This window comes from Staurois parvus, unplaced genomic scaffold (genome assembly GCF_062004578.1).
Source record: "Staurois parvus isolate SC_StPar_1 unplaced genomic scaffold, SC_StPar_1.0 ptg000151l, whole genome shotgun sequence".
Lineage (NCBI taxonomy): Eukaryota > Metazoa > Chordata > Amphibia > Anura > Ranidae > Staurois > Staurois parvus.
In genome coordinates this window covers 5,121,727-5,145,359 of record NW_028317947.1, presented here as the reverse complement: position 1 = coordinate 5,145,359, position 23,633 = coordinate 5,121,727, and the positions used below count along the sequence as shown (strand labels likewise).

The 23,633-nt window shown below is 42.6% G+C and overlaps 1 protein-coding gene across 1 annotated transcript in view; it reads right to left on the bottom strand.

Moving 5' to 3' along the window:
• LOC149463864 (embryonic polyadenylate-binding protein-like) overlaps window positions 1-23,633 on the bottom strand; it is a 100,979-nt gene that overhangs the window by 16,807 nt on the left and 60,539 nt on the right. The window contains exon 11 of the mRNA XM_089674713.1: window positions 18,455-18,588. Within this exon, the coding sequence (XP_089530839.1) occupies window positions 18,455-18,588 (134 nt within the window). The remainder of the gene's footprint in view (window positions 1-18,454; window positions 18,589-23,633) is intronic.

Below are 23,633 nucleotides of genomic sequence, written 5' to 3'. Positions count from 1 at the left end.
CCAGAACCCCCAGATCCTTCTCCACCATTGATTCCCCCAGTTGTACCCTAATACATTTAATCATTTTGGTTAATTTCTTACATTTTTTTTTTTCATCGGAGTGTAGATTATGTTAGGGGAAACTTTATACAACTCCCATTCACTCCTGCAGCAACAGATCACTTAGTGATTCATTGCTTGCTGTAATTGGCAAGTTATAGGTCACCATTGTCAGTAAACTTTGCTGCAGCAGTACGTCGGACAGAACTAGTCAATGTACCTGGATTTGCAGTAAGTGCCTATGATTTTACCGGTGAAGTCACAGCACATGTGGTAGCACAGGGTTCCCCTACGGAGCACCCCAAGGGCCAGTTCACACTACATGCGTTTCAGTTGCTTTTTTTCTGCATCCAAAATGCACAGAAAGTAGGTTATATGGTTGTCAATGTCATAGTTCACATCAGTGCTTGCAGCTCCAGTGTGTTCCAGATGCAGGAAAAAAAAAGTAAAACAGGCTTCATTTTTGCTGCACAGAACTGTACTGTAACGTTGTAAAACGCACCAAAAATGCACTGGAACGCACATGTCCCTATTTAGGCTCCATGTACACGGGACGTTTGGGAAACACTTCTTAACTTTGGAAACAGACTATTGGAAAACGTAGGTTAAAAAACGTCTGTTTAGCCACGTTTGCATACCGCGTTTATGCACGTTTGCGTTTAGAATCGTTTTTTAAAGATAACCTCAGGATACTTTCCAAAATGCCCAGAATGCACTGAAAAACAGTAAAAAATTAACTATTTCAGACATTTTGAGAGAAATAGAGAGAGCAGAAGCAGAGAGAGTAGTATGTGTTGAGATGACCTGTCTTCTGGTTGTATTCACTATGGATCCCATCATGAGCATAATGCAGCACGTTCTACCATTGTTTCCTTCACGCAAAACCTGGAACTGACTGCGCTGGTGTACCGGGTCCATTTGAATACATGGAAAACGCTTTGCATACATTTCTGATGACGAGAAAAGGCTCTGGACAGCATCTGGATATGGAACAGTTAAAAAACACTTCTAAATGCAAACGCTTATAAACGCGGTTAGCCGCGTTTACAAGCATTTGGCATTTGAAACACTGCTAAAATCTACTCCTGAATGCAAGTTTGGTGCGTTCAAAAAAACGACTGTAAACTCAACTGCCTGTAAATGACTATGTGACTATGTGTACATGGACACATAGGAAAACATTAGGGAGAGTTCAGGGGCTGCTGAAAAAAAAACGCAGAAAAGCTCCTGAACGTCAGTTTATCAGCTGCATTGTACATGAGCCCCTAAACTGAAGAAAAAGAGAGGAAATAGAACTGGAATGCATTAAAAAGGCTCCGGAACGCACTGGAACACACATGTCCCTATTTAAATTGAAGAAAAAGAGGGGAAAAAAAATTAACTGGAATGCGTCAAAGGCACCGGAACGCACATGTCCCTATTTAAAATGAAGAAAGAAAAGGGGAAAAAAAATGTAACTGGAATGCATCAAAAATGCACCGAAACACGCCAAAAACACGTCAAAAATGCGCATGCAGAAACGCATTCGGAACACATCTAGACTGCATTTCTATAGTGTGAACCAGCCCTAAAGCAAGATTGCAAACCCAACGCAAGCCAATCGATTCAACTTATCAACCGCTGAAAAGCAGCCATCACTGACAGCTGACAGCTCCTGCACCATTCCCATTTAGAGCTCCTGAAATGTAGTCTGCAGCCTGCTATCCTCTAGGCCTGAAGTACAGCAGCCTACACACTAAGCGTTGGGCACCTAGGCTGTAGAGACATGTTACACCACAAACCCAAAATCAGCAAAAATCTTATTTTTTTCTTACACAAAATAGTGAAGAAGGGGGATCATGACTGCAATATAAAAGGTGCAAAGAACAGAAAAAAATATTACTTATTTTTAGACTGCCTAAAAATAAATACACAAAAAGGAAGCTGAAAAACAACTATTTTTGCAGAAAAAGGGAGCACAAGGGTCAAATGTATAAAGATGCAACACTAAAACAATAGAGAATATATCTTCTGCTACTTTACTCAAAAAGCAAACACCCCCATAAAAACAAAAACAAAAACACACCTTGACCATTGGGGTCAAGGTTTTACCGAGTTTTAGGAACATTGTTTCTTGTGAAGCTACAAAGGAGGAAAGACTGAGGAGATATCTCCTAAGATGCATCTGGAGAGGTGCCTAGGCCACCTGTGACCAGTAAGTGCCTTTTGACTTTAATGTAGGCCATAGACAGGTTGAAAACTGGCTGATTTTTTGGCTGAAAAAAAAAAAAAAAAAGCAGATTTTCGCACAGTTAGTGGGTTAATTGGTCGGCCGTTTTTCGGGGTTTTGGCACATTTTTTTTTTTATCGGTAAAGTTGGAAACAAATTGGCCAATTTTGCCAATCTTCCCGGCAATGATGGGCAAATCGGCTGATCGTTATACCGATAAAAAAATTTGCGCTCGAGCAGTGACCTGCAAAGAAGAAGAAGAAAAAAAAAACAAGAAAAAGAAGAATTCCAGTCCGCTATTATATTTGACATGAAAAAGTCTTGCGGTTGCAACAATGTATCTATTTGTATCCAAATAAAACCATCTGTATCCGAAATGGATACAAATAGATACATTGTTGCAACCGCAATACTTTTTCATGTCAAATATAATAGCGGAGCTCTCTGCAGGGACAGAAGTACTTAAATGCCGGCCGTAGACGGGACGCAAATCGGCTGCTTTTTTTTACCGTTGGTGGTAACGGCGGCCTATTAATTTACCGATTTTCCGTTTTTTTTTTAAAAAACCGGCCGGTTTTCGACCCATCTATGGCCTGCATAAGTTTACAATTTTCATTTTGAATCAAACAGACACTAAGGCAAGTCATAGATATTACGATTTTCTTTCCTGCAACCATGGGTGGAAAGTCAGAAAATCGCTCAGCTCCCCCATCAACACAGACAGTGTTGATGGGGGAATCCCTCCCGCTGAGCTGTTGTCCTCTGCTGGTGGAGATTCTTCCATGCCAGCTGAACACAAGGATCCCTGCTGGTGGCTATTACTGCTGGAAGTATTCGCATGTAAAAAATCCGACAGGCTGGTGTACTGAAAGTGGAATTCCACCTATTTATTTACCTTTCCTGTAACACAATGCCCACCCTCTGAACAGGCCGGCAATACAGTATGTATAATTGTTTCCCCTAAATATCTTATTTTCATGAATCCAGTCCCGATCCTGACCGCCTTGGCGATTTCATCATTAGGCACTCCCCTAGGGTTTCTGGGATATCAGCTTCATCTATCCCAGGAGTCCTAGGGACGCCTAATAGCGAAATCTTGCGTTATTAGGAAACCAAAAGTGACACGATGATTGACGGGTTGCCATAACAACGGGGTGGGAACTTCCGCCACCATTGCTATGGCAACTTGCAAACCAACAAGAATGCCGTGCTGTCATCGAAAAAGCGCAGGCGCGAGATCGGGCGGTGCATGCTAGGTAGCCAGCTGCACCCTATCCCGGAAGAAAGGGCGGCTGGGCTTCACATGCCCACAGTGAAGATGGATGAGTACATGATTGTGAGGGAGTAGTAAGTAAATTAAAAAAAAACAAAAAAAAAAACAAACATACAAAGGAACCAATAACATATGCAGCTTATGCCGATTTGCATGGCATAAGCTGTGACTGTCAGGGGGGTGATTGAAAAACAAAAAAAGAAAAAAAAAAAAAAAAGAACTCGAACTCTGCTTGAAGTCAATGATTAGATCAAATTCCAGTACAACCAGCCTACCTATAGAAGAATCTAATCTCGGCAGGTCCCTGCTGATCCAACCGGGATTCGATTTATCTATGGTCAACTTACCAAATTCAGTGTTAGGTGGAGACAGATATGCTACCACAGCAAGTTCTCAGTTTCATTGTTCAGTGTCAGGAATTGCAGACTAAAAGCCAATCTACATGGTTGATTTTAATCGCTTGCTAATGATTGATTAAGCCTTTTGTTGGCAATCATCTAATTAGAAGTGTATTTTTTTTTCAGTGTAGTGTAAACAAAGTGGCTGCCAACATGAGGTTGCATTGTTCTGTACCAAGAGATAAGAAATGTCAAGGTGGATATCAATTTGATTTAAATCACAATTATTTAAAGTGCAGCTGCCATCTCTGTCCCGCAGCGACTCCTCCTCTGACCCGCTGTTGACTCACTGACAGTCCCATTCACTTTAATAGATGGGATGGCTGGTGATGCGGCAGTGACACAACAAGGTAAGGGACGTGGCGGCAGCAGGTGAGTGGATGTCTGTTAACAGGCGCTGCCATGATGGATCTAAAATGACTTTAAATGTAAGGAATCCAACTCATTCTTGCTGGTCGTTAGAATATTTAATATTTGCAAACCAAACGAAGGTTTCCTTTTTAGAAAATGGCTAGCACTTCTGCCTGGCAGTACTAGGGTCATTGGTTCAAATCCCAACCATGGTACCACCTGCCTGGAGTTTGCATGTTCTCCCTGTGCCTGCGTGGGTTTCCTCTGGGTACTCAGGTTTCCTCCCACACTCCAAAGACATGCTGGTAGGTTAATTGGATCCTATATAAATTGACCCTAGTATGTATGAATGTAAGTTAGGGACCTTAGATTGTACGCTCCCTGAGGGTTAGGGACTGATGTACATACATACACACACACACATATATATATATATATATATATATATATATATATATATATATATATATATCAGGGGCAGACTGACCATTTGGAAACTCGGACACTGCCCAAGAGCCCGGGGTCAGTAGGGGGCCCCATGAGATGCCCCTGGTACCTTTTTCATAGGCTTTTTTGATTTTGGGCAAGGACACAGGGGCCCCATGATCCCCTATTGCCCGGGGGACCCATGAGTTGTCAGTCCGACCCGGATATATATATATATATATATATATATATATATAGCGCTGCATAAATTGATGGCGCTATACAAGTACCTGTAATAAATAAATAATAAGCTGTCAGGTTAGTAAAACAGCGATATCAGAACCAATTTTAGATTAATAGGTTAATCACACATAGCTGGAGAACTACTCAAATTCTTTTATTTCATGTTTTATCTCATGGTTACTGTGAAATTGTGGGAATCATCAATGCAGTGCATGTTATGTCAGCTTGCATAGCTTGGATTCATTGAATGAGTTTACCAAAAATGTACATATTGCAGAATATACAGCCTGGTGCTATATGGCTAAGCTCCATTTCATGCTGAATAAACTAAATGATTAATCTATCTTAAATAGAAAACTATATCTTTAGATAAAATTTTACTCTAAAAGCATTTTATTAAAAAAAATTTGATAAAAATTAAAAAAAATTGATTAAAATAAAAAAAAAATCCAATTTAAAAATTAAAAAAAAAATCCAATTTTTTTTTTTTAAATCATCGATTTGTATCCATCCCGATTAAGAGGTTTCATTATCAGCTGTAAACTAGATTTGAACACTGTCTGTCCTAACAAAGGGTTAAAAAGCTAGAAACCACCTTGTATATTAATAAAGTATAGCCAATGCAGCCAGTACAGGAGTAATTGTTTTTTTTTTGTTCAACCAGCGGGTTGAATGAAAAAGAAAAAAAAAAAATGAATATGTGACTTGAGTCCCCCATCCACCTACTCAATGTAGATGGGGAAAACCTCCCTGCTGAGTTATTATATTTGGATGGCGTCAGAATACACTGATCGGTGCTGCTGACTATAGCCTGTGGCACTGATTGAGTGGGGAGAATCCAACAGGCTGGTTGTACAGAAGTCGATCAGCACATCTATTTCTGTACAACCAGTGTGCCCATACACGGTTTTATATACGGCCAGTCCTTGCTGAACCAGCCCAATTTCGATTCATGTATGGCAGCTTAAGTTTGTGTGGGGAAAAGGACCATGAGACTGTCCAGAGATTCTTAGAATCATCCATGACACCTTCACCTCAAGCTACCAGCAGACTGACGGAAAAAAACTGAACAGATCCCCTCATCCACCTCGAATCCCTCCTGCGGTGTCATTGTATTCTGACAGTGGGACTCCTCTGTTGTCAGAATATACTGATCAGCACTGCAGCAGATTGGCTGCATCACTGATCAAGTGAAAATTGACCACAGTTCCATTTGAGAGGAGTCGATCATTAGAGGTTTCTCAAATTTGACAAAAGTAGAAATACCCACTAAAGCTGGCTGTACACTGCTTGAATTTCAGCTGATTCTTGCAAACAATTGGGCAAAATTTGGGCCATGGGTGGCCCTGTCAGCACCAATCAGCTCAGATAAAATCAACTTAAAAACGGTTTGTGCCTGGTGGAACATGTTCTAGCATACTCACTCACTCCCCGAGCCCAAGACAGTGGGCAGGCATTTTTCTTCCCTGCACCCGCTGTCACGTTCAAAATAGGCTCAGAGATCTGTAAATAAAGAAACTACAAGTCCCATCTTCCAATGAAGTAGACAGACTTCTAGTTCTCAATGGACTGCAAGGGAAAAAATAGGAAATCGAAAAATAAAATGTGCATTTCTTTTTCTGCAAAAAAAACATGCATTTATTATTTTTTCCTAAAAGGTGAATGTATCCTTTAATCCAGGATTCCTCCAGAGGTTGCCAAGGGTTCCTTGAGCAATGAGCAATTTCTGCCTCTCAGATAAGTTCCCACTGACACCATTGATCTTTTTAGCTTTCTATAAGGGGGGAATTCTTCCCAATGACCACAAATGTAAGGAGCATTCCTCCCTCTGACCATCACACTAATGTATCATGAGTTGTAGAGATAGTCATTTTTAGCAGGGGTTCTCTGAGGCAGACAGGCTAATTTAATCCATTCAATGTTGTAAAATAAAAAAAATAAAAAAATACAGGTTGATAATCTATTTTAATACAAAGTTCAACTGGTTTGCTCTGCAACATCATGAACAATGTGTGATATGCCTGTTCAGAAACCAGCAGTACATTCAGTAGTGGTGGAATGGCAACCTCCAACCTTGTCAAAACACAAGGCTGACAGGGCTACCTATGAGTCCACTGAGATGAGAGGTATCTTTATGCAACCTACAGCTTTGCCTGTGACAGGAAGCTTTTGCTCTGATTGGTCCATTATAGCCTAATCCAAGTGGCCTAAGAGCAACCACCACAAGGATGTCCTACTTTATTACCCAGAAGAAAAAAATGTTACATTCACCGTAGTAAAATCCATATCTTGGAATCATTGAGAGGCACAAGAAGTCTTTAACCTCTGGGTCATAATGCTGCCTACAGGAGGACAAGACTCTGACAAACAATACAGTAGAGCAGCCGAGGAAAGCCCCTCTCACTACCAGCATGATTAATTTTTCTAGCATAGCAGTACCAAGAGCAGGAACAGAGTGGTTGACATGCAACCCTTAATAGACTCCAAGAAAAAAGATTTTACAGTATGTACAAAAACCCTATTTCCTTTCCAGTCATTGAGGGACAAGGGAAGCCTCAAACCTTTGGAATGTTCAAAAAGCAGTCCAGGGGGGTAGGAAAACAGCAAACTCCAAAAGGCCCAGAAAAACAACAGAAACTAGGGACCAGCTTGCAGCTCAAAACAGATGCCTGAAGGACCATATATCTGAAGCTGGCATCAAATGAGGTCACAACATCCACTTGGTAGAACTTTGAGGTCGGAAGACTAGGTGGCAGCCATGCAAATTCTGGAAACCTTTGCTTGATGCTAAAAAACACTTACAGATCTTGTAGAGTGTGCCTTGACAGGAAAAGGTGGACTACTATCCTTGAGAACATAAGCTCAGATGATAGTCTACCGGAGCCACTTATACATGGTGGAACAAGAAGCCAGTGCACAATTACAGGGTCTCTTGGGATAACAAAAAGGGAATCTGTCTTTCTGAAAGTAATGGCTGACACCAACTCTCACAGCCTGAACCACATCCAGACAATGAAGGGTAAACTTTGGTGAACTGGTGGTCCACCAGTTTTGGTGAACTGGAGCAGGTCAGTGGAATGGAAGAACAATATCCTGGTTGAGTATTAAACGCACGCACACGAACACATACACACAGAAACACACACACACACACACACACACACACAAACACACACACACACTACCTTGGGCAAGAATGAAGTCCTGGGCTTCAACACAAGCTTGTCCCTATGCCAACAAAGAAATGTTTCCATTCAGGATAGGGCTGTCAGTCCAGACACATCTTGCAGAGGTGATGAAAAACAACACGTGGCTGAGGGTAGAGAGAGGAATGACTTTAATGGGTTTAAATGGCAGTTTCTGAAGAGAACCAAATTCAGATCCTGTAAAGTCACTGGGGAATGGATGGGGGAAGTTACATGGGTGTTCCTCTGCACAAAAGTCTTCTTGAGAGAGACTAATGGTCTCTGAAGTAGAACAGAAAGGGCGGAAAAGTGACCCCTGATAGTGTTGACAGACATTTGCTAGTCCAGACATAGCTGCAGGAAGGAGAGAATTCATTTGGTATGAGTCGCAGAGCTTCCAACCCAGAAATTTCTCTGTAGAATGAAGTATGCCTTCCATGATTGATGACAGACTTTGCCAGAAGTAGATTTCCTAGCCTTAAAGTGATTGTAAACCTCAGACATGAAATATGAACAAAGCATATCCCTTTACAATGTCTACTTGTCCCAATTAAGAGCATGAATCTCTTCTGACAAGTTTTCTTGACACCAAGAGAAAAATGGTGACGGGAGGGAACTCCAGCAGATTGAAAGCCTCAGCTCAATTCCTGTGAGCTGTGTTGAGGAGGGTGTGTGTCTTCCCTCCAATCAGCTCTCAGAGCTCTCCTCACTGAGCTCTGCCAATTGTCTACGCCTGAAATGTAAAACGGCTGACAAAGCTGGAACAAAGTTCTGCCCAGGATGAAATCCAAAATACTGATGACTGATGTATACCACCATCCTGGCATTGTCCAACTCACTCCAGATCAGAAGATGCTCCAGTAGGATGGTCCAATGCTACAGAGATAGCCAAACTGCTTACGTTCCAGGATGTTGATTGGGAAACAAGGACAACCAAATCCCCTGTATTAATAGGGTGCCCAGCGTTCCCCCCAAGCTCGACAGGGTTAAGAAACACCCCCACTCTGAAAAGTGGGGGCACACCTTCATGCAGAGGAAAGCTTGTCTGAGGATATGATAGACTTTACGGGTGGACGGACAGCCAAGTTTGGAGGGTCTCAAAAAGGGAGCTGAGGGAAAGGAGAAGCAAAAAAGAAGGATGTTTATTAAAAGACGAGGAGGGAGACGACTTTGCAGCCTGTTCCTTAGGTTTCTTGCAACAAGCACGAGTAGCATCCTTGATGTTTTGACAAGCATTTAAAAAGGGGAGTAAACAGCTTGTTAAAGGTGTTTCCAATCTACAGAGATTCAGCTGGAAAAGCAGGTGCAGTAGTAAAGTCTTTGTGACCTTAGCAGTTTTGAATGGCAAAAGGCTGAAAAAAGCACTAGCAGAAGCAACAAGATACCTCTCTAGATTCAGAGTGGCGAGCACTGCCTCAATAGGAGTTGAAATGGTCTTCTTTAATGTGCGAGTATCAACTGTAGACTGCCTTTTCAATGAGACTCAGGAAATAACTTGGTAATCTGGGTCAGAAATCTTGCATGACCATGGTAAATACCTCAGCTGAGATAGGAGAAGGCCCAGACACACCAGAGAGAGTCAAGCAGGCCTCTGAGGACAAAAACATCTCCAAGATAGTCTGCACGATTCCACCATAAGGTGGAATGCAAGCAGCCTCAGAAACCTTATTAGAACATGAGCTGGGTGCACCCAATACAGCTGAAGTGTCCCCTTCTGTGACTACAATCACACATTATGTGACTATATGATATTAAGACAGCCAACAGGCTCAGGTGAGGGTAGTAGATGACCAAAGTCAATGAAAGTGGGCAGCAGAACAGATCAGTGATCAAAATGTTGTGGTTCTTTTCAAGCAAAACCAGCCGCAGTCAAGTACTTCCCCAAAGTTGCATGGTGGGAAAGAAAGTGCACATGTGTGAAACTGCAACCAGCAGATGTCAGCTCCCATTTCCACAGCGTTAACCCCTTCCATGGCCAAAATAGGCAGGAGAGGGCAAATAAAGGCATTCAGCAATATAAGTAACAGAGTTGGCTTCCAGTGCTAGGTTCAACTGGCCTACTCATTAAGTCAGTCTTCATAGTCAGGGCAAGCACTGAGGGCCAAGATTTGTCCTAACCCCCAATTAAACGAGAAATGCGAGCCGCTGAGAAGACATGTGAGAAAAACCCCATAAGACTCGCACTATGGTAAATAAAGTTTAACTATAGGTGATAAAGCGGACATGAAGAAGATTTGAGAATTTGGAGCATGGTTGGGATTACTGAAAACGGTTCTACATCTCAGAACCTGAGTTTGTAAAAAAAACCAAGGCCATTAAAGAAGAAGCAGGGCTGAAGATTGGTCCTTCAGAGAACAGATCTGGCCAAACTGGTAGAGTGTCTTTATGCAGACAATATAGACTGAGATACACTCTCCTGGACCAATCCAGAGCTATGAGAGTGAATGGGATGTCTTTGGAGATGCTCATCTGAAGTAGATGAAGGACAGCTTCAAACAAACTGTTGGCGCTATATAACACCAGTACAATAATAATAATTGAAATAACAAAAGGAAATGTACAGATTATTGTATATGGGTCCAATGGTACCTCTAGGCCATTTTCTGCATTTGCAGTCAGGTTTTACATCCGGGAGACAAATCTGTCCAGCTTCTAGCTGTACCAAGAAACTAGAAGTCCACGCCACAAGTTCCCCAGTGCAGACATACTGTATGTCCCTGAAAACAGCCAGAAGAAGAGACCATTTCTTTGAGTCCGGGCCAGGGGCAGACTGACAATTCATGGGGCCCCCGGGCAATAGGGGATCATGGGGACCCACACCCAAAAAAGCCTATGAAAAAGCCAATTAAAAAAGGTACCAGGGGCATCTCATGGGGCCTCCTACTGACCCCGGGCCTTCGGGCAGTGCCCGAGTGCTCGAGTGGTCAGTCCGCCCCTGGTCCGGACACTACTGGGGAAAACTGCCAGTTTTTCAACCTGAGAATGTGCACTGCAGAGATCCCTGTAAAAGGAAACTTACCTAGGACAGGGAAGTGCCTACTTCCGACAGAGTCTCAACACTCCTGGTGCTCCTGTTAACGTGAGCAGCTCTAAGAGTAACTTAAAAGTTAAGTATTAGCTCCTCTCATTTGATGGAGCGGTTTTTACCACACAGTAGTATAGAACAGTGAATAAGACTTAATCACTGACAGCCTTTCAGATCTTATGTTGTCAGTGGTAGTTGTACATCCAAATCTTCAATAAGACTCTCCTGATAGAAGACCCGCCAGAGTGCTGTGGGCAGCAGAAGCTAATGCTCCCAGACAGCTGACATTATAGGCTTAGGAACAAAAGGAACGTTTGATGCAGATAGGAAGGCTTTGACCTGCACCACTGATCCTTATTTATGTGGAACGGGGTGAAAACGTAATCTAACTCCACACTGCCTTTAAGGAATTTGTTCAATGAAGAGAAAAAAAAAACAAAAAACAAACGTCTCCTACAAAGGGTAGTTGAAACAAAGCCTTGTTGCACTGTCCACTCACTGACCAACACTAAAGCCGTATTGCCTAGATAGAAAAAAGTTTTACCGGAGACGTAACTCAACTTACAATACAATGTCCTGTCGCACATAAGTTCAATACGATGGTCATTAGGTCAAGTCCATCAATAAATTGAGGGTAAATATCAGTAGTCACCAGATTACAATTTAGGACAACAAGTTGAAGTTTGAGAAATTAGTGTGGACGCAAGTTCAGGTTGAAGTGCAGATACCACCACCAAGGAGTAAATGGATCAAGGATCTTCTACCAACTCGAAAGTTGGGTCTATAAAAGGAGAAAAAGTGTATCTATAGGAATGGTCAGAGTTTTGTTAAGGCAAAACAATTCTGGGTCTTGTGCCAAGCATAACCATTCACAGACGGCTGATTAGATCTTGATTAGAAGATTAACCTACAGGGTAAATTGCCTGTTTGGTGCTAGACTACTTATGACCAAAAGTGTGTATACCGTACACCATCAAACTCCCAACAAAAGAAAAAGGAACAGGTGGTAAGCGTAAAACGGTGGTTAGGCATATACAGTCTCTCTGCCAACAAAGACTCCCAAAAAAGTATAGGCCAAGATGCAAATACAGAGAAAGGTGCCCCCTATTGGTCACCTTGCAAATTGCAATAAAATATTAGAAAGCCTAGTAGTTAAAATATTAACGACTTCACAAAGTGGCCAGGCAGCTACTTCCAAATAAAATACCAGGTGAAGCCTCGCTACCAAACGGGAAAATAAGTCTTCAGAAACACTACTGCAGCTCTGATCCACAAGGAATCCCCTGGCCTGACCTAAATAGAGTCCTGTGCGCAAAAGACACAGATAGGTGGTCACCGATGACTTAATGATTACTTGCAGTTTTCTACTGAATACACATTCCAGTTGTGCCGGAATGCCGGCTAGACGACTAAAGGACCAACACAGAAATAACACCTGCATATGGAACGAACTAGTAAATCGGCATTTTCTTTTTGACAAGCTGATAGGAGAAAGCTTCAAAAGTAGTGGTGCACTGAAATGAAAATTCTAGTGCCAAAACCGAAAATTCAGGATGTACTTGGCCGAAAACCGAAATGGATAGTTTTTTAAATTTTTAAAAAATGTAATTAATGTGGCTGTCGATTTTGCACTGAAGTCACTAGGAGGCGTTTTTGCATTGAAGTCAATGGGGATGTGATTGTGCATGAACATCTATGAGACGCAACTTTGCATTGAAATCGCTAGGGGGCATTTTTGCATGAAAGTCTATGAGACGCAATTTTGTAATGAAGTCATTAGAGGGTGTTTTTGCATTAAAGTCTATGAGAAACAATTTTGCAATGAAGTCATTAGGGGGTGTTTTTGCATGAAAGTCTATGAGACTCAATTTTGCATTGAAGTCACTAGGGGGCATTTTTGCAATGAAGTCAATGGGGATGTGACTTTGCATGAAAGTCTTTGAGACGCAATTTTGCATTGAAGTCACTAGGGGGCATTTTTGCATGAACGTCTAAGATGCAATTTTGCACTGAAAGTCACTAAGGGCGTTTTTGCATGAAAGTCAATGAGACGCAATTTTGCATTGAAATCACTAGGGGCATTTTTGAATGAAAGTCTATGAGATGCAATTTTGCATTGAAGTCACTAAGGGGCGTTTTTGCACAGAAGTCAATAGGGATGCGACTTTGCATGAAAGTCTACGAGACGCAATTTTGCATGAAAGTCTACGAGACGCAATTTTGCATGGAAGTCCCTAGAGGGTATTTTAGCATTGAAGTTAATGGTGACGTGACTTTGCATGAAAATTTCTGAGATGCAGTTTTGCACTGAAGTCATTAGGGGGCGTTTTTGCATTGAAGTCAATAGGGACGCGACTTTGCATGACCGTCTATGAGAGATGATTTTGCACTGAAGTCACTAGTGGGCATTACTGCAAGAGTCTATGAGATGCAACATTTTTTGTGGCACATTTTTTCCTACCCGCAAAATACCGATAATACTATTTTCGTCCCATATGTCTCGGCTGCCGATATAGTGGTGCATCCCTACGTCAAAGAATTTAGGGCTATCACATAAGAGAACGGTATACTTAATGAACTGGAAAAACCCAAGCTTGTTGGCGGACTGGAGAGACTTCCAGGATTTTAGTATCTGGCATGAATCTACCAACAGCTGTTGATAGTAAAAAAATCTTCCAAAAGAGATTCAACTTAAGAAAGATCTGATGAGCACACTAAGCGACTGAGAAAGTGTAAGCTGGGAGGAGCTAGAATATTAAAAGGGGCAGGCCTTCCGTTTCCTTGTGTCTGGGGTCCCTTTCTCCTGTAGTTGGCAGTATAATCAAAGGTCTAGAAACAATTATACATGGTAAACTGGGGGCAATTCATTAAAACAATAACCGCCTATTAATAAATTCCAATGAATACAGAGTGAACAATAACTCCTACCAGCTACAACAATGTAATGTCTAGAGATTCACTACATCAGCTATTTCTAAACTGCCATAGACCAGTGGGGGCTACATTAGGTTACTGGCATCTGTTTGTAATTTTCCAGCAGGCACAGATCACAGTAGTTTATTAACCGCAATGATAGAATGGTGTGTAATTTCTTCTTTTTTTTTTCGTATTTTTAGAAATTGTATTTACCACATCTAACTTTACTTTCTGAAATTTAGAGATTGATTGATTTTTTAACAAACATCTATGGAAGAAAAACAAAAATAGCAGTGCTTCCTTAACCACTTCAAGTCCGGAGACTTTTACCCTATTCCTGTGCAGGCCAATTTTCAGCTTTCAGGGCCATCACACTTTGAATGACAATTGCGCGGTCATGCAACACTGTACCCATATGCATTTTTTTGCTTTATTTTGAGACAGATAAAACTTTATTTTGGTGGTATTTATTCACCACTGGGATTTTTTTTTTTTTTTTGCTATATAAATGAAAGTCCAAAAATTTTGAAAAAAAGTGTGTTATAAAATGTTGCAAATAAATAATCTTTCTTTATAAATCTTGGCCAAAATGTACTCAATTATCTTTTTAGTAAATAAAAAAAACAAAATTAGTTTATAACCAAAATATATAAATTTTTTTAAACATTTTTATTATATATATATATATATATATATATATATATATATATATATTTTTTTTTTTTTTTTTTTTTTTTTACATACTGTCATACTAGCAGTACAGTGTCACCATAGTGACACTGTACTACTTGTGGGGGGTGATGATTTTTTTTTTTCTTTTACACGGATTGCATGAAGGCTCTAAAAGCAATAATTTCTCCTTTACTCTGGCTGCATTCTTGCAGCCATTGAGAAATACTGTGAGAGCTGTGATTGGTCACAGCTTGTCACATGGCACAAGGCTGTTGTGAATAGCCTTGTACCATGTGATCTCTGTGATCATTCACAGATTTCACATGTAGTAAGCAATGATGTCAGAAGTGACATCTTGCTTACTACTCTTCATGTGATCACCGATTGGCCAATCAGTGATCATATAATCGGGACCTCACACAGAGGTCCCGTACAACGGACACCGGATCGCGGTGGTGCACGCTCCCAGGGAGCGCGCACAAGCAGGGAGGACGTTTATAAACAGCCACCCACCCCTGCACTGCTCCCGTCCGGCCATTTATATATATATATATATATATATATATATATATATATATATATATATATATATATATATATATATATATATATATATATGGGCCGGACGGGAAGTGGTTAAAGCTGAACCCCTGGGAAAAGAAAATTCCACCTTTTCAGTAGGGCTGCCCCCTCAGTACAAGGGTTAAACACACATTATTATTATTATGGTCTAGGGCAGAGGTCTCCAAAATTATGGCTCACAGCCTTAATTCGGCACGTAGAAAGATTTTATTTGGCCCTCTGATGTAAGGGGGGAGCTCAGCTTGGGACCGCCATGTAAGGGGGGAGCTCAGCTTGGGACCGCCATGTAAGGGGGGAGCTCAGCTTGGGACCGCCATGTAAGGGGGGAGCTCAGCTTGGGACCGCCATGTAAGGGGGGAGCTCAGCTTGGGACCGCCATGTAAGGGGGGAGCTCAGCTTGGGACCGCCATGTAAGGGGGGAGCTCAGCTTGGGACCGCCATGTAAGGGGGGAGCTCAGCTTGGGACCGCCATGTAAGGGGGGAGCTCAGCTTGGGACCGCCATGTAAGGGGGGAGCTCAGCTTGGGACCGCCATGTAAGGGGGGAGCTCAGCTTGGGACCGCCATGTAAGGGGGGAGCTCAGCTTGGGACCGCCATGTAAGGGGGGAACTCAGCTTGGGACCGCCATGTAAGGGGGGAACTCAGCTTGGGACCACCATGTAAGGGGGGAACTCAGCTTGGGACCACCATGTAAGGGGGGAACTCAGCTTGGGACCACCATGTAAGGGGGGAACTCAGCTTGGGACCGCCATGTAAGGGGGGAACTCAGCTTGGGACCGCCATGTAAGGGGGGAACTCAGCTTGGGACCGCCATGTAAGGGGGGAACTCAGCTTGGGACCGCCATGTAAGGGGGGAGCTCAGCTTGGGACCGCCATGTAAGGGGGGAGCTCAGCTTGGGACCGCCATGTAAGGGGGGAGCTCAGCTTGGGACCGCCATGTAAGGGGGGAGCTCAGCTTGGGACCGCCATGTAAGGGGGGAGCTCAGCTTGGGACCGCCATGTAAGGGGGGAGCTCAGCTTGGGACCGCCATGTAAGGGGGGAGCTCAGCTTGGGACCGCCATGTAAGGGGGGAGCTCAGCTTGGGACCGCCATGTAAGGGGGGAGCTCAGCTTGGGACCGCCATGTAAGGGGGGAGCTCAGCTTGGGACCGCCATGTAAGGGGGGAACTCAGCTTGGGACCGCCATGTAAGGGGGGAACTCAGCTTGGGACCGCCATGTAAGGGGGGAACTCAGCTTGGGACCGCCATGTAAGGGGGGAACTCAGCTTGGGACCGCCATGTAAGGGGGGAACTCAGCTTGGGACCGCCATGTAAGGGGGGAACTCAGCTTGGGACCACCATGTAAGGGGGGAACTCAGCTTGGGACCACCATGTAAGGGGGGAACTCAGCTTGGGACCACCATGTAAGGGGGGAACTCAGCTTGGGACCACCATGTAAGGGGGGAACTCAGCTTGGGACCACCATGTAAGGGGGGAACTCAGCTTGGGACCACCATGTAAGGGGGGAACTCAGCTTGGGACCACCATGTAAGGGGGGAACTCAGCTTGGGACCACCATGTAAGGGGGGAACTCAGCTTGGGACCACCATGTAAGGGGGGAGCTCAGCTTGGAACCGCAATGTAAGGGGGGAGCTCAGCTTGGGACCACGATGTAAGGGGGGAGCTCAGCTTGGGACCACGATGTAAGGGGAGGACACTGACGGGGACTGCGATGTAAGGAGGGGGGGGACAACTCTGATGGGGACTGCGATATAAGGGGGGGGATTCGATAGGGACCAAGATGTAAGGAGGGGAGGGGGACTCTGATTTCAGGGGTAGCTCTGATAAGCTCAAGTTTATCTGGAATTTCTTTGCTCTATTTTACTGAAGTTTTCAGTCCTGTTATCATATCATGCTAATTGCAAAAAAACTCCAAGTAAAACGTATTCATTAATTTAAATTTGATTCAATCATTTATAAAGCTGTTTTTTTGCCCTCACAAAATATATGATGTGGCCCTCACACTGAAAAGTTTGGAGGACCCTGGTCTAGGGTACCCCCCCAAAAAAGCAGTCTTACTTACCCAATCCTCCATGCTGCTAGACCAGTCCCCACAGCCTTTGCCTCCCTACACTCTGGCAGTCTCAGGTCCTCTCTCATCACAAAGTGCAATGCAGAGCCTATAGCCCTACATTGGATGTGTGAAAGCCAAGGGACAGTTCACCGCCAAAGCATTAGGGGAGAAAAGGAGGGCATGATCCGCCGGGGATCAGGTAAGTAAAACTGCTTTTCCTGGTCCCCTAGACCTTAATGAGCATTTAAAAAGCTTTCTTTTTCCTGGACATAGGCTTGAACGGAGTAGTTAATATACATAATTACAGGTTTATATGTAAGCTCTTTTCATGGCATTCATAGAAAAATATGTAAAGCTAGTATTAGATAGGCATATCTTCTTGAGAAAGACTAGTGGGGAGATATTTGGCTTTCTTTACATGACATGAAGGACTAGATCCTTGCCCTTCTCAACTACACGAAAGAGAAAAAGTGAACCAGTTACCAATGGACACCATTGGACCAGTGCAATAATCCTACATTTAGTCCTAGATGAATATAATTTTTCAGGCTTAGCCATGAAATATTTTTTATTAAATTCCCTAAATTAGTGGCAAAAATAAAATTGCCCTAAAAACCTGTGCCTGCAAAAGGACAAGAGTAAATACCTCTCCTGCAGCCTGCACTACTAAACGCTGCTTGGTTAAAGAAGAACTATCCATGAATTCTGTCCAGCAACAGATACTTCCTGGAGTATTGCTCTCCTGAGCCCCTGCTGTACTCAGTGGTTCCTTCCACCAACCTCAAGAGACAGGAAGGAACCACTGAGTGTAGCAGGGAACCAGAAGATGACATTCCTGGCAGTGTCTTCTTCTGAACAAATTTTAGCAGGCATTTTCTCTTCAAAGAGGAGCGGCATTTGGTGGTGAACTCCCCCATGAAACGTGCTGGTTCAGGCGAACATGGAATTTGCTAGCAAGCTAGAATTTCATAGGCTGCTAGCAACAGACAGGCAGATTGGTTGGCACAAATTCTGCCACAAATTTTGTGCATAGTGGTACAATGTCAAAGTGACAGTCAAAAATGAATAATTAGAATACAGTGCCTGTTGGAGGTGTGCGTTGCCTCCCATTGGTTGTGCATTTCTTACAGAGTTGGAGTACTTGTACTGGTGCACTGTACGCATAACTGATGGGTTCACCTGGGCCCGAGCGCCAGCTGTCTGGGTACCAATATTTGCTATAAAAAAAAAGGAAACACAATATCAAAGAAGAATTTGCAAACTTTCTTTCTCCCCCCAAACACCAATGTCTACCCTTCCCTTTCCTGTTATTCTGTTAAAGCTAAATTCTAGGAATTCTGCAACATTTTAAAAAGTGTACTCTATGAGTTAAGTCCAATGAGGTTTCCTGTCACCTCCTGGGTTTATCTCTATTATTTATATATGACAGGTTCATTGTGCTCTGGCAGCAAAGCTTTTGGAGCTCAGAGGCTGCACTTAGTTGGTCTCAGGCCCTTCAAATTTAGAGTTGGTACAGCTACTATGCCCTCCCCTCCTTCCCTCTTGCCCAATCACAGAAGCCTTTGTAATATGTGAACATATTATGTGAGCCTTTGTATTCACAAAATGCAAAGGCTTCTGCGAACATACGTGAGCCTTTGTATTCACAAAATGCAAAGGCTTCTGCGAACATACGTGAGCCTTTGTATTCACAAAATGCAAAGGCTTCTGTGAACATACGTGAGCCTTTGTATTCACAAAATGCAAAGGCTTCTGTGAACATACGTGAGCCTTTGTATTCCCAAAATGCAAAGGCTTCTGCGACCATACGTGAGCCTTTGTATTCGCAAAATGCAAAGGCTTCTGCGACCATACGTGAGCCTTTGTATTCGCAAAATGCAAAGGCTTCTGCGACCATACGTGAGCCTTTGTATTCACAAAATGCAAAGGCTTCTGCGAACATACGTGAGCCTTTGTATTCACAAAATACAAAAGGCTTCTGTGAACATATTATGTAAGCCTTTGAATTCACAAAATACAAAAGGCTTCTGTGAACATATTATGTAAGCCTTTGAATTCACAAAATACAAAGGCTTCTGTGAACATATTATGTGAGCCTTTGAATTCACAAAATACAAAGGCTTCTGTGAGTGGGCAGCAGAGGGAAAAGGCGAGCATCTCAGCTCTTTCACATAGTCCAGTGTGGAGTGTATTCCTCCATCAGAGCCACAAATGTGTCAGATATAAACAGAGATAAGCCCTCCATGTGGCAGGCATCTATTAGGACTTAACTCATGTTGTGCCTGCACTTTTTACAAAGTTGCTGAATTCATGGAATTTAGTTTTAAGCCCAAAAGTAGCAAGGAAAAGCAAGTCTGCGCTTACACATGGCTGACAACAGCCAAAAGTGCTGCTCTCTCCCTTACATATTAGATATTGCTTCAGAAATCCCAATACCTCTACAGGTTCAGGTTGGACAGACTAGTAGCAGGCTCTTAATGTGCGGTCATCATCCCCACTGTGTGACGCTGACCTTGGTCTTTCCTGGCCACATATGCAGCAGCTATTGCCACAAGACTGACTCCATATGCTGCTGCAGCTGCAGTCAAGTCTATGGTTTTACGGAGACTCCAGAAGATGGCAATCCTTCCTTGTGTCAACTGGCTGGGCCCTTTTAGATATACATGTAAAAGAATTGTCTAGATGTAAATGTGTGTTCCTGATAAAAAAAAAAAAAAAAAAAATAATAAATGTTAGTTTGGAATCGAATATGCACATAGGGCAGCGTTATTTGCTGAACAGACTCAGGCTCTGCTTCTTAACTCGCATTGCTACACAAGTCTAGAAAGAAGTCGACCTTATCTCAGCAGTTTTTAGGCAGGAACACGAAAGGAGCCTGTGTTAAATATAGAGCTTCCAATGGTGATTACATTAGAAGTCTTTATATTAAAAACAATAAATGAAAATAAAAAGCAAGCAATTAAAAATGTAAAATTCACATTTTAAAAAAAAAAACAAAAAAAAAAAAAAACACAATATAAAAAAAAAAGAGAATCTGAAATAACTCAAAATATGCATTCACTAAAAAATACAATTTAATTTTCCTTCAAAAGGCATCTTGTATTTTCCTCATGAACAGGAATTTACATAATTCTTTTAGTCTTGCCTTAAAGTGTTACTAAACCCACAATGGTAAAATCATAGCGCTGCACCTTCTTACATATACTATTGTAGGGGATTGTTACCTTCACCTTGTGTGCTAGCTGCTCCCCAGATATCGCCAGCGCTCACCTATATATAAAGATTCCAGTAAAATCAGTCTGTATATCCAGTAAAGCATGCTTGCTACACTCACTGTGGAACCTAAGAGGTTAATCCTTCACATTGTGTAAAATGGCTGTTTGATCCTGTCTTCTCTGATCCACTGTATCTAATCCATCTGCCGATAGAACAGAGCCGTGGGGTCAAGTTGCACATGCTCAGTTTGGTGTGTATAGCTAGAGGGTTTTTTTTTTCTTGGGAAAGCACATGTGATCAGCATGATGCCAATCAGCGCTGTCCAGACAGAGTCAGGGGTCATGCAGGCTCATAGGACAATCAAGGGAGAATGAAAATTTCTCCTACAAGCTTTAACCAGTGCTCGGCCAGGCACTGATAGAAGACTGCTATATACTGCTGATGAGAAACGGTATTTAGTTTATATTTACTAAAATACTTGCATTTCCATGTTGTGTGTACTGTGGGAGACCAGATATAGAGAATGCAGGGTTCTGGGTTCAGTAACACATTAAGAGGGAACGAAAGTCCATACTGTGGTGGGATGACACTTGCCATAATGTGCAATTATGAACAACATACATATGCATGTATATTATAGCAAACTTCTCTCACACAGTGCCTTCTTCTAGTGACGATAGGTCAAGTAGCCACTCCATCCAACACCGCCATCTTCCCCACTGCTTCTTATGGGTGCCGCTAGCTCCCCCACTTCCCCCACCGAAAGGCCACATATGATGTAACTCTTGAGCACATGTACTGTGCAGTGTACATATATAATGAAAAAGTGCAAGGAACATTACATTTTTTTTTTTTGTTGCAAAAGAGACTTTACATGTTTCTAGCCAAATGAATCTAGCTCAAAGCAACGCTCATCTACATTGTTTTCCAATCCGTACATTTTTATTCCCTTGCAATATGCCTTTGGACTTGTACACAGTGACCTACTGAAAAATAGGATTTTTGTACCTACTGTTAAATGAGCTTCTTGCAGTTCATAAAGTGGCACAGAATTCAGTCACTTGGGACAACCCAAAGCAGTTCCACTTAGAGGTGGGCAACAGTAACCAAATACTAACAGGTCCATATTACAAAACAATACAACTGGGGACAGCCTGCAACTCAAAGAACTTCCTGAAGGACCTTATGCCTGAAGCTGGAACATCCACTTGATAAAACAGAGAATGTGTGAACAGAAAACTAGGTGCTAGCCCAATCCCGAAAATCCAAGCAATCACAGATCTAAAAGAATGAGCTTCAAGAGGGAATGATAGAACCTGATCCCTAGACCACAGACTACAACAATGATCTGTTAGAGCCACCGAAAAATAGTAGAAGCTGGTTCCCCTTTATGGAGACCATCGGGAATGGAAGCAGTGGCTGACAGGCATAACTGCACAGCATGAACCACATTCAAGCAGTGAAGGGAAATTTCTTTTTGATGTACAGAAGCTGGATAGAGATGTAAAATGTCCTGAAGAAGAGCCTCAGCACCACCTTATCCTTGTGTAAGACCAGATAGGGTTCTATACAGGACAAGGATACCAGCTCAAACACATGGATCAGAGGTGATGACAATAAGGAAAACTAGCTTGTGAGCGTGGGTAAAAATGGGAATATCCCTGATGGGTTCAAAAGGTAATCTTTGAAGTGTGGACAGAACCAAATTCAAATCCCAATGAGTCATAAATACAAATGGCACAGCAGGGAGGATTCTCCATCCACCTCACATTTTCTTTTCGATTAGCCCGTTGGCTGATCAAAAAGAAGAAAAAAAGACCCATCTACTGTATGCCCAGCCTAAGGTAGGTTACAAAACAGGGCCTGATAGTGAAAACAATGATTTGGAAAGGGTTTGAAAACATTTGTCAATGGGATCTTTAAACACTGTTGAAACCTCAGTAGGTATAAAGCATGCTTTGTTTAGAAGGTGTATTGCTGGATCTACAGTGAAAAGGCCCATTTCTTGATAAAGGCCTCCTCAAACAGGTATCGGTCTATAATACATTTGGGAGGAGCAAACCATTTGTCAGGAGTTTATTAGTCTCTGTATAGGACACCTTCATGTAAGTGTACCAGAAATGTTTTGGTCTTGGGGCCTCCAGACTAGGTATAGGCTACTAGCTATTTAAAGTTGTTGTATACCTCAGACGTGAAATATGAACAAAGCATATCCCACTATAGTGTGTACTTGTCTCAATCCAGAGCACTAAGTCATTTCTGACAAGTTTTCCTTACACAAAGAGAAAAAAAAGGTGACCTGGGAGGGACCTCCAGCACACAGTCTGACAGCTTCAGCTCTGTTGTGAGCTGTGTAGATTGGGGGGGGGGGGGGGGAATCCCTTCCCTCCAATCAGTTCTCTCAGCTCTCATCTCTGCCCCCTTTTTTCTGAACTCTCAAACAAGGTTTATAAATTCAGCACTTTGAACAGATGCAGAGAGGAGAAAACTGCAGATAAACAGGTACAACTTACACTATATTACCAAAAGTATTGGGACACCCCTCCAAATCTTTGGATTCAGGTGTTCCAATCACCTCCATGGCCACAGGTGTATATAAACAAGCAACTAGGCATGCAGACTGCTTCTACACACATTTGTGAAAGAATGGGTCGCTCTCAGGAGCTCAGTGAATTCAAGCGTGGTCCCGTGATAGGTTGCCACCTGTGCAATAAGTCCATCTGTGACATTTCCTTGCTACTAAATATTCCACGGTCAACTGCTAGTGATATTATAACAGTGGAAGCTACTGGGAACAACAGCAACTCAGCCACGAAGTGGAAGGCCACATAAAATGACAGAACGGGATCAGCGCATGCTGAAGCGCACAGTGAGCAGAAGTCGCCTAATGTCTGCAGAATCAATAGCTAAAAGACCTCTAAACTTTGTGTGACCTTCGGATTAGCAAAACAACAGTGCATAGACAGCTTCATGGAATGGGTTTCATGGCCGAGTAGCTGCATCCAAGCCTTACATCACCAAGTGCAATGCAAAGCATCGGATGCAG